General features: G+C 29.4%; 2 protein-coding genes across 5 annotated transcripts in view; both read right to left on the reverse strand.

The window, feature by feature from the left end:
• LOC113365958 (kinesin-like protein Klp10A) overlaps positions 1–9,451 on the reverse strand; it is a 70,597-nt gene extending 61,146 nt beyond the window's left edge. Inside the window, exon 1 of the mRNA XM_026607502.1 lies at positions 8,953–9,451. Coding sequence (XP_026463287.1) covers positions 8,953–9,013 — 61 coding nt within the window. The 5' untranslated portion in view covers positions 9,014–9,451. The remainder of the gene's footprint in view (positions 1–8,952) is intronic.
• Positions 9,452–9,623: 172 nt separating this feature from the next.
• Positions 9,624–12,180, reverse strand: LOC113366191 (bifunctional arginine demethylase and lysyl-hydroxylase PSR). 4 transcript variants are annotated; one of them, XM_026607760.1, is made up of 7 exons: positions 11,881–12,180; positions 11,442–11,800; positions 11,158–11,354; positions 10,946–11,093; positions 10,558–10,746; positions 10,363–10,486; positions 9,624–10,289 (listed from the first exon to the last, which is right to left on the reverse strand). In XM_026607760.1, the coding sequence occupies exons 1-7, from the start codon at positions 11,951–11,953 to the stop codon at positions 10,252–10,254; spliced, it is 1,128 nt and encodes a 375-aa protein (XP_026463545.1). In that variant the 5' UTR covers positions 11,954–12,180; the 3' UTR covers positions 9,624–10,251. The 4 variants fall into 4 exon arrangements, with proteins under 4 accessions (XP_026463545.1, XP_026463544.1, XP_026463543.1 ...); XM_026607759.1 differs by having other exon boundaries at positions 9,626–10,272; positions 10,351–10,486; positions 11,881–12,177; XM_026607758.1 differs by having other exon boundaries at positions 9,627–10,033; positions 10,177–10,486; positions 11,881–12,177.
• Positions 12,181–12,326: the final 146 nt, after the last annotated feature.

The raw sequence follows: 12,326 nt of genomic DNA on the forward strand, positions 1-12,326 counted from the left end.
TGTAAAAGGTGTTCAATTTTAGGTTTTGGTCTAAAAATAGTTCCTTTATAATTTGGAGTTATACTTAAAAATTTTGAGCATTCACTAAATTTTCTACTAAATCGACAAACATTCATTCCTCACAGTTCACACATTCATTGTACACCTGCAAAAATTCAAACATTTACATAATCATTCATCCAATTATTCTCTCACAAAGATTCTGAAAAACTTAGCATTCACACATTCTTTTGTTCATTATTGATTAATTTCTGCATAAATTTTAAACATATACATCTTAACCGTTTTAGACATTTTTCATATTCATTACATTTATATTTTACACATTAACATATTCTTTTACTCATTATTGTATTCTGCATTATTTTTATATTTTACACATTATTTCATCAATTTTATTAAATACCTTAGATTTTACATATTTACAAATTCGTTAATGCATTCATACTAGACTTCTGCAGTAATTTATACAAATATACATTCACGCATTTATTCATCGGTGTAAAAATAATAACATTCTAGATCCTCCCCCCACGAAGTAATGCCTAATGGTGGTTTTCGTGGGGACCAGAGGCAAGGGCAAAGCGGAGATATTATACCCAGGCAGTATCGAGTCCGACATACCCACACAAAAGACCAGTCTTGAATGCATAAATGCATTTCTTTCGCTCTACAAAAAAAAAACTATACATTCATACATTGTTGAATTCTTGCAGAAATTACTCATCCATCATTCATGTCTTTCATAGTAATTTTTCATATATAAAATCGTTCGGTTTCACTTTCTTTGGTTCATACGAATATCACTTATTTACATACATGGTGTCCCAGAACTCAACGTCAAACCGGAGCGGGGTAATAGTTTTTTTTAACATTAGGTTTTTTATTTTAATGAATTATTACATGAAATTACCAAACAATTTTATGCTATATTAATAGGATATTTTAAATTGGTATAATTGTAGCTGAATGTACTTATTGCATAGTTTGCTAAGAAAAATAAAAAAAGTTTTACGAGTAATTTGGTAAGTAATTTATCATTTTTAATGCACCAACTTATGATAAAACTGGTCAACATTCTTTAATGCATATTTTAAAGAAGGGCCATAGAGATGGACCTCTCAAAGTCGAGTAGTTTTTCTTAATTCTACACAAAAAGACTTAATTCTGGAAAACTTGCAGAAATTGCCTCATTATTTTGACTGAAGTCTTAGAAATATTATTTGTGATTGTGGATCTAAAGTTCAAAGAACAGAAATAATAAAAATGAACCAAATAACTGAAATTGTTACATGTTCATCAAAGTTCAAAGTTCAATTTAGAAACCATAATTTACTAACTACATGAGACCTTTTTTTTCTATTTTTTTCCGTAATAGCTATGATTAAATCTATTGCCTATTTCGACTTAACATCAAGTTCTGGAACACCCCTCGACCAGCATATTGTCTTAAAAAGAAATGTATTTTTTGATCAACAATAAATAAATGCATACAAAAATTAGTGATGTATGGCATCGTGCCTTAAAGCAAATTGCTGAAACTTCCCGTACTGTAATGAAATATTCGAGGAATAATAAATGTTTTCAAATAGATTATTATAAATACTGCAATATATATATATATATATATATATATATATATATATATTACAGAAAATTAAATAAACAAAACTTAATCAATCAAATTTAAAATGAAGGACATTGTCTAATATTTATAAGAATTATTTTAACTGAATTGCAAAGTTAAAATTTTTTATGAACTGAGCTTCAGAAATTTAGCTCGAAAAAATTAAAATTAGAATTGTTTTCGATATTTAAAGAAAAATTAAGAAATGTACAAATTTTCAATTTCGATTTTTGGACGATTACAATAACTTACCCTACGGGAAGTTAAAAAGTTCTGAGACACCCTGTATAACATTTGTCTAGGACTCATTCACACATTCACACATTCATACCTGAGATATATGAATAATTGACAAACTCACAAATTCATTCACTCTAAACATTCTTCTTTTATTTTTCCCCCCAGTTCGTCCCTGTAATCGTGTAATCCAAACTATCCCGCCGCGAACGGGACGAATTCGTGTCTATTACGCGGCCATTGTGGGCGATCTAGTTTTTAGCGAACACATATTAAATACATTCACAATGAACGACGACTGTCTTTGGCCTTATAAGGGGGCACCCGACAGATTTCTACTGCCTACTGACACACCAATTCATCTCTTCAAATGATCGAAAACAATATTCGAAAAACTGAGGTAAAAGACACATTATTAAATCAAATTAGACCAGTTGTACAGCTTATAGTAAAGAGTGAATTTATATGAAGGACTTTCTCCTTTATCTTTTCGGTATTATTTTCAGAATTGCGTGCGGACGAGGTCCTTATTTATTGATTGGCAAAACCTTTTGAGGCTGAAATTTCCGTGTCATCATCTATATGTAAATGGAAATGTCTACCAAAGACTTACAATTTTATATCTATTCGAAACACGAACACATTTACTTTCTATTTTAAATGGAACTGCAGAATTTTTCAGTGAGATTTCCAAAAAACTTAAATTTTCCATCTTGTGAAATTCATCATATATTTTTTTATAAATCCAAACCGATATCTAATACTTTTCAAATTTTATACATTTGTATTGACAAACTTGTGAGGCACAATAAGTGCCTTAAGGCAAATTGCTGGAACTTCCCGTAACAAAAATTATTTTTGATAAAAATTTACTTTTTTTGAAAAAAAAGACTTTTTGAAGAAAAATTTATTTTGAAATATTTTAGAAATTCTGAACTTTTTTTCAAAGCAATCGAACTGCTTTAACTGCATAGAGACGAAATATGGAAGCGCGTAAGCGCCGCGTCATCGTCTAACGCATAAACATTGGTACGGAACCCATAGGAATGTAAAGAAAATTCATACTTATTATTGAAATCTGTATAAAATATCTGATAATTTGATGTGCATATGTCTAATGATCATTTTTGACCGCCCAATGGCATTTGTTTTTACTTTTTTCACTAGATCTCCGAAACCGCTAGACCTGCTTTCATGAAAACTTGAACAGTTCTTCATCTTGTCAATACAAGTAAAACGCTTTTTGAATTATTCAAATCGGACGCTCCGCTTTCTTAAAAACTGAGTTACCGTTTTTAGCACTTTTTGCCAAATAAATATCTTCGGAACGACTAGACCTGCCTTCGCCAAACACTAATAAGCAGGTCTCCTTATCAATACGAATCGAATGTTTTTTTAATTATTCAAATCGCTACATCCGTGTTCCCAAAATCGTCGACGAAAATTTGTATCTGCAGACACATACACACACACACAAAATCCATTTTTTCTGAGGTATGGCAAAATGTTCAGAAGGTTTTGAAACGTAAAGATATATAAAAATTTTCATTTTCGATTTTTTTGCGATTACTATTAAAGCTAAAGGGAAGTTAAAAATATTACATCTTTTTTTATTTTCCATAAAATATTTTTGTAATTTTGGATTAAAAATTCAAATCAAAAAATTACCCAGGCTAAGCACAGTCTAAGCGCCACTCTAGTACAAATGTTTACCCAAGTGCGTTTAGACTGTTTATGGGTGAAGCAGCACATTTCCAATTTTGTGAAAACTATTGAAATTATTTGCAACTGCGTTTAGACTGTGACTATAGTACTTTTTCAATTTTGTGTAAATTAGGCAACTATTTTTTTTTGTAATTGAATTCGAAATGAAATGACGATTGTTAATGTTCTGGAGATAAATTGACTTGTGTTTTATATTTGATTTGCTCAGATATAACAAGATAGCAAAAATAATGAAAGTTACAGTATTTGTAATAATATATTTGAAAACGTTTAAAATTTCTCGAATATTTCATTACGGTGCGGGAAGTTTCAGCAATTTGCCTTAAGACACGATGCCATACACCACTAGTTATTTTTGTAAATTTTCTTCAAAACTATTTTTAAAAAAATTAACCACAAAAAAGCATGTTAACCGGTAACCGCAAAAGTTGCATAAAAATGTATTTTTGCTTAGATTTTTATTTTCCAAAGAGTCCATTACAATTGTTGCAAGAATTCTGATGTCAATACAGAACATATGGTTTGATTTATTGAATTATTTATTCGTTTCGAATATTATTTATGTGTTGGTCGGTTTTCGAGTAGAGTCGAGTTGGATTTATTTATCTTATATATCTGGGTTTGTTGGTATAAAAGTCTTTCGCCTTTTTTGGAATCGTCTCCTCTGACTCATTCTTTATTTTTGTCGATATATACAACACATATCGTCATGTAGGTAATTGTATTTAATTGATACCTACTTGGAGTTGGAGACATACATAAAACACACAAACACATATGTAATTTTTATACATAATATCTTAGATTTAAATCAGTTGTTGTGATAATGCTATATCGCACATATGAAAATTTTAAGAACTCTCAGAAATTACTAATTTTGTTTACACAGTATTTAATTCACAGTATAACAAGGTGATAATAATAATAACTGGAAATTCACACGTAATTTGTAGCCAAATATAGTCTTTTTGGATAAATGATGTTTTTAAAATTTAGTTCTTGAAACTTTATAAGTCGTTTATTGTTTCTAATGACTACATTTTCTAACTTAGTATAAGGTTGTCAAATATCTCCCTTCCGCCTTTTTGTATTATAAACCAATAGCAAAAAAGCGGAAGGGAGATATTTGACAACCTAATATATACCTGACAATAATAAGATTCTAAAGTAACAAATTAATATTGATTCGGATTATCAATAATTTTAGCAACCAGCTGTCGACATGGAACTGTCCTTAATGATTTGTCATTTATTTTTAGATTTTTATTAATATAAGTCAAATACACGAACACATATGTAATTTTATATATAATAATATATAGAAATATCTTACAATTACATAGATTGAAGTCAGTTGTTGTGATAATACTATATCGCACATATAAATTTTAAGAACTCTCAGAAATTACTAATTTGTTTACACAATATTTGATTCACAGTATTTTAAATAACAAAATGATGATAATAATAACTGGAAATTTATTTTAAAATTTAAATTTTTATTTTAAATTCAATTCTTTTATAAAGTATTGCAAGATACAAATCTATTTTGTACAAAATTATAAGTTATAATAAATAAACCCGTGACAAAAATGGAATAAATTCTTTTTAATAAAATGATAATAAAAACCGAAAATTCAAATCTAATTTGTAGTCAAAATAGTTATTTTTGGATAAACTCAGTTCTTCAAATTTTGTTCAAAACATTGTATAAACACCTGACAAAAATAGAGTATAATACTTCTTTTAAATTCCTAAAATTTTATATTTATATTTATTTTTATTACAAACTTTTAATTGTAGTTAGATTTTTTTAAACTATTGCAACAAATTTAAAAAAATAAATAAATATTAAATTGGATTATTAATCACTTTGTAATTTGTTGCCAAAAATAGTTTGCAATTTTTTTTTTAATTATAAGTTATATTCATCTGGCAAAAATTGATTCTAGTTTTCTTTCAGCTATTTTGACTGATTCATTATGATAATTAATAAATTAATAATGATTTGTATTATTAATCATTTTACAATCCAGCTGTTGTCCCAGCTAATGATTTCACATTTATTTTTAGAATTTTATTAATAAAAGTCAAAAGGAAATTATTTGAGTTCTTTTCTTCCAATGTAACCGCTTAAAATATTTTAGTGGTTAATTTTTTCATTTCTAAAAATATATTTCTGAAGAAAATTAAGGAAAAAAACAGAAATAAGCTTAATAATTTGTAAAAAATATATAATAAATTTAACAAGGATGAAAAAAAATATTTTTATTATTTTATTACCCTATCATTTGGATACATGAAAAAATTCATTCCAACAGTTTTGGGGAAAAATCTTTGATAAGATATTGTAATTGGAAATGCAAGTTGAGGAGTAATTTAAGAACGATCTTTTGTAATAAAAAATATGCTAGATACAATTAATTGATGTCTCTTAACGATTTCCTTTTTTTCTTAAGAATATAATAATAATAATATATATATTAAGAATAATAAAATTCGTATTTTTACTTTAATTTTATTATTTTCTTAAGAGACATCAATGAATTGTATCCAGTATATTTTTCATTATAAAAGATTGTTCTTTATTTACTCTTTGCTATAAATATTAAAAATTCGAAGATTTCTAATCGCGTTTCAAGATAAATAGTAAAACATATAGTACTTAATATTTATTTAAAAAAGTGTTATTTTAATAGTTGACTATTAAGACATAAAAATAATAATTTGAATACCTCCGAAAACTTTCGTTTTGGTGCATTTCAAATTCACACGAACATTCGGAACAGAATTTAGCCATTATGTGGTCTACTGGTAAAAGACTGATTGTGAGACACTTTCTAAAGTGATATTTCAAAAAAATGTTATTGTAATTGTAAGTCACACCACACAATTGCAAATTTATAAATAAATTCAGATCTACATATTTGAAGAAAAACATAGAACTCGAGAAACAAATTGAACAAACTCAATGAACAATATATTTAAGTTCTGTAATTGGTGTTCAATAATCGAATATCATTTTATTTTCTTCATTTCATCATTTTATATCATAAATAATCTCGATATCAGGCAGCATGATATCAAATATCCAATTGAAATTATAACCTTACATCAATTATTCCGAAAATCGCCTTTAGGCTATTCTAGGTTTTTTAAACACAAAAAACGTACTGATTGCAATATTACTTTCTTATTAGGTTGTCAACCTCTGTCTAAAGAAAATCCTAATTACAGAAGCCCCACAATATAAGCCTGTCAGTTCAGTTTACAACGTGTTAACCAAGAATATATTATATTATATCATGTAATTACATTTTTATAACGGTAAATCAAATTTAGAAAAATGCTATGGACGCCTAATCGAGAAAATCATTATTTATATATTCAATTGATTTGGGAATAAAGCGGAAATTGATATCAGGTCCTATTATACAATATGTTTTTATTGAAACGCAAACCATTGAATGGAAATAAAAATAAATCAATTCTTTTAAAACCAGGGAACTAAGAGTTCAACTCGTTTAAATGGATATTATTATAATAAAAGATATAATTGAGTAAATAGAAAGCAAAGTAAATTAACTAGTTTTCAAAAATGCTTTCCCATACGTTTCGAATCCCAATATGACTCTACATCAGTGGTTTATATCAAATAATTTAGTTAAAAATAATAATTTTTTTAACTTCCCGTAGGGCGGGTTAAAGTTATCGCAAAAAAATCGAAAATGATTTTTTTATATATCTTTACGTTTCAAAACCTTCTGAACATTGGAAAAATGGATGGACGTATGTGTGTATGTATGTGCGCGTGTATGTGTGTGTGTGCGGATACAAATTTCTTATCGATGAGGAGACGTGATGATTAGTTTTTGGCGAAGGCAGGTCTAGCCATTCCGAAGATACGGGGTAAAAGGGGCCGAAAACGGTAACTCAATTTTTAAGAGAACGGAGCGTCCGATTTGAATAATTTAAAAAACATTTACTTGTATTAAAAAGATGAAAAACTGATCAAATTTTCATGCAAGCAGGTCTAGCGGTTTCCAGAAAGTTTCCAGAAGTTCCAGCGATTTGCCTTAAGGCACGATGCCATGCGCCCCACTAGTTTTTGCCAAAATTCTGGATGAAAACAATCAATAGAAAAATACTTGGATAACGATCATCTCAGTAAAAAAGAATAAACAATATTTATTTTAAAAAAATTAATATATAAATGACGTTCAGTCTGACCAAAATTTAAACGAATTTTACTAACACGACCTTTATTCAAGTAATTTTTCCCTCAATGTTGCTTTTATTTCTATATGTGTTTTCCTAATAATTTGTGTATGTTGTATATAATTTTTATTATTTCCATACGTTTCGACAAATGATTTTATGTCATCTTCAGTGAACTAAAAATTGGAGAGAATAAAGAATACAAAATGAATAAACCATGAATCAATGTAAAGGATAAAAATGAATGCGAAAAGATTTATAAGTAAATTAGTTACAAGTTAAATCCATGGTTTCCAAACTGTGGGGCGCGATTCTTCTGAGATCGCAAAGCATTTACAGGGGAGGGGGTCGTACAGCTTAATTAGTTTCAAATTATTATTTTTGAAAATAAGCTGAAACTGGTGAAATAATATAAGAAAGAAGGATTATATCATTATTTTTATGTATGTTTTTGAATTATATTGTTTATCGAAATTTGCAGAATGATAATAATATCAGTTGAGTATTTATAAAATTTGCAATGTTAAAAAAATTAAAGGAGGCAACCATTTTATTAGAAACAAAGATATGCGTCACGAAAAGGTTGGAAACCACTGAGTTAACTAGAAATTGGAATCTTCACATATGTAAATCATCATATAAAAGACTCAACGTTTGTTATAGAAAAATTAAGAATTTATTTTTGTTATAAGATTCCTGTGATCTCTCATACCAGATTAATTGGCCGACTAGAGTACAGAATGTTTGAATTATATAGAATAAATAAATAAGAAAAATTTAAGTTCCGAAAGGATAAAAATTCAATAATGTAGGTGTTATGTCAAGGATAAAAGGAAAGAAAGTCACTGGTCACATTGTAGTTACAATGAAGATTTTATAAACTCTTCGAGGATCTCGATCTTTCGTCGGCTTCACGATGTATTGTAGCATCTAAATTAAATGGTCAATTTGCGGGGCTCGCCGATCGGCCATCGGAAATGCATTGTAAATTAAATGAAATCGCTCGAAAACGCTCGCATGTCCATTTAAAGGCCGCGCTCGTCCGATCAATTAATTGCATCCGTCGAATAAAAATGACGGCCGAATGGAAACAATCAACTCAACTCAAGTTCATTACAAATTACATTATTATTGCAACAACTCACCGTCCGTTCTTTTGATGTTCACATTTAATCCGGACTCGATGAGACATGCACCCGAATCCATTTTCGTTGAATAGCTCGGTCGTCCGCCCACAAAAGTTCTCTGGCATCAAAAAACTATCACTAGGATTCCACTACACACGCAGGTTAAAAAAATAAATAAAATTTAACTAGTTATAAAAACGGGTGCTCCGGGCCCGACAGCACCCGACAGACAAATTCCGACTCCAGGATTGGCCCGATTTGTGCAAAAATTTCAGATTTTTTATTTTGACAGTTAAAGGTTAGAGTGAAAACGCCATGAGTCAGATAGCGTTCAACGCTTTTACACAATATTTTTCACATACACGACAAATTCAAAGTGGAAAGGACAGAGGAAATGATGGATTGGAATGGAATTAAAATGAGTGCAACTGAAAACGTGGGATAGATTTAAATCGCATCGCACAATCGCACTCCGAAATAAAATTCATAACCGAATTGACACAACACATTGCACAAACTATCGTTGAGACATTTTTAACCTCATTTTTGCAAATGGCCGCTCGCAGAACACCACGCGGACGGAACCTGAACTACTTAGACGTCAAAGAAACAAACTTTATTCATACGAGGTGAAAATCTCGACTACAATAAAATAAATTCAGTCTTATCAATGGTACTATATATTTCTTTATTGTAAATACTCCTTTACTACAAAAATACTATAGACAGTGTACAATAACAATATCAATTTTCTATTTTGGCAGTTCAATTAGAAATGTTTTGAATTCATCTATAATACTTGTTCCGCTTCTCATCAAACATTTTTCCATTAAAATGTACCTGTACCTATATAATTATACTAATATGTGAGAATTTTCTCTCTCGTTTCGAACACCATAAATAGTTTTTTTGGTATACATGAATATCAAAGTATTATGTCCTTAATAAATAATACTATATGTAATAATAATAATAAAAACTATATACACTAAACATTAATAGTAATAATTACCCTTGTAATTGAAACTAGTTAAGCAAAACAAACTGGCAGAATCACATAAATCAATTTTTTATATATTTCATCTGGGTGCTTATTTGTCTAGAAAAAATATAATTTTATAGTTGAAAATATAAAAAATATGTTTTACCTTAAGACTTTTGCTTGAGTTTTACTAAATAAAACTGATTACAACAAAATTCTTGGTACGGCATAACAAAAATCATTTAATATAATTAGCTTACCTAAGTGCTAATTGATTCCTACACCTTTTAACACTCACAACATACATTTTCTGCGTTTTTTCTTTTTATGAGCCGTCAAGCTTTCCTGTCCAGAGTCTTCTTCAGAACTACCGCTTGAAGAATCATGCTTCTTTTTTAACTTATGATTATCAGCTGATTTGTTTTCTGAGTTGCATTCGCTTTCGCTTGAGGAGGACTCAGATGAACTTGATGAGGATGAGGAGGAATTGCTTGAACTATCTGAAGCCACTCCGGTACTTCTATTTAGATCTACCATGACTGCTTGCTGCGCCAACTCTGGTTCTTTTACCTAAAAACAAAAACAATTCTAATAATCTAATAAATTTATTTTAAGTAACAAAAGTATATAAAAATACAAACCCTCAACACATTTAACCATTTTTTGCTCAGTTTTGGTCTACCACGCACTGTCTTGTGCCAAACTACAGGAAAATTGGTTCTTGAGCAGAAATTCTGTGTAACCGCTATCGTGTCATCTAAATTAAGAACTACATGCCACCAGCCTCCAGGTACAAAAACAGTTTCGCCTGGTCCTTGCAAAATCTCCATCTGTAATTTAAAATATTAGTATAATTGTAAATAATAATTCTTGTACATGAGTCATAAATAACTTGATTGAGTACTCATGAAATTGTTTATGAATTCTTCAAGCAAAGAATATCCAAATATCATTGTTGATAATATTTTTATTGTATTTATTAATATTGGACGTTTAATTACAAATCATAACTGTATTTATTTTACTTACAGGTTTACAGTCTTGAGGCCAATCCGGCAATTTAGTTTTGGGATAAATTACACTAAACCAAGTAATAGCCTCATCTCTCTGCTTTCCACCAATCATTCCAGTAACTTTAATCAATTCTTTTGGAGTATGTGTTGGAAACAAACACCACCTTAAAAAATAATTGAAATATAAATATAAATCTGTGTAGTTAAATACACAATAATTTATCAAACCTTTTATGTCCTTGAACTAGAGCATTCCAAGCACTCGTACCTAAAGGATCAATATGAATACCTGTTCCAGATCGGGCTGGCCCCATCACAAACCATCTGTATGGTGGTCTACGTCTTTCACCAGAGTGTTTGAATAGATCATCACGAAAATAAATTGGCACAGTGTAGTCTTCAAGTAACTTTCTTCTTCTTTCATGCTAGTAAATGACACAATAATATATGTCCAAATGCATTCAAGATATCAATATTATATTAAATGTTAATACTATGTTTCTTCTACTTACTTCACCAAAACTGCTATCAAATATGTACAATGGACTGTCATCCTGTGTGTGCTTCATGTATTCGATATAATATTTCATTTTCATCTTAACACTGTACCCTTCATTGTCTTCACCACATTTAAACTTCTGATTTCTGTATTTTTTGGCAAGCCTGTCCATGGTCCACTTATAATTAGCCCTCCAGTGCTCCTGACACCCTGTTATAACCACCGGTTTATATATCTTTTCGTATTTGTCTATGAATTCTTGAGGTGAGACTTCATTTTCACTAATTCTTTCTACATTGTCCGTGAAGCGCCTGAAAACATCGAATCTTTCGGCGTAATTTAGAGCGTTCCATGATCCTTTCGTATTTAATTCTGGAACAATAAAACAAATAGAAAATGCTTAGTATTTGTCCTGACAATTGGAGGTTAAGAATTTTGATTATGATATGTACCGGGCCGAGCTTTTCGTTTTGCTTCTTTAATTCGCTTTTTGGCCCGATGGCTCATTTTAACATGTTCTGTCATTTCTTTTTTTGTATATAATTTAATCAGAGTTCTAAAATAACAACGAAATACGAAAAAAAAAAGTCTTATAACCTGAAACGCAAAGATTCAATGTCACGTCAGAGTGTCAGACGCAGATGTCAGATTCATCGAGAAAACAGCGTCGCCATTAAAAGGAATAATAAACATAAATTAATTAATAATTATGCTTGCAACCGTATTATTTTTCTGTATAAAATAACAATTTGTACATTGTATATCATCACGTATCGAATGAAATGTATAAACATATAAAATACAAAGGTAAAATAAATAAATTTTGCGCGCGAATTTCAAATTTTTGCAGCACTTGTCTTTGAATTTGAACAAAAATCTTATTCTGGAAATATTTATA

This window comes from Ctenocephalides felis, unplaced genomic scaffold, assembly GCF_003426905.1.
Source record: "Ctenocephalides felis isolate EL2017-DRISC unplaced genomic scaffold, ASM342690v1 CF-g0.4_SCAFFOLD_01170, whole genome shotgun sequence".
Taxonomy (NCBI): Eukaryota; Metazoa; Arthropoda; class Insecta; order Siphonaptera; family Pulicidae; genus Ctenocephalides; species Ctenocephalides felis.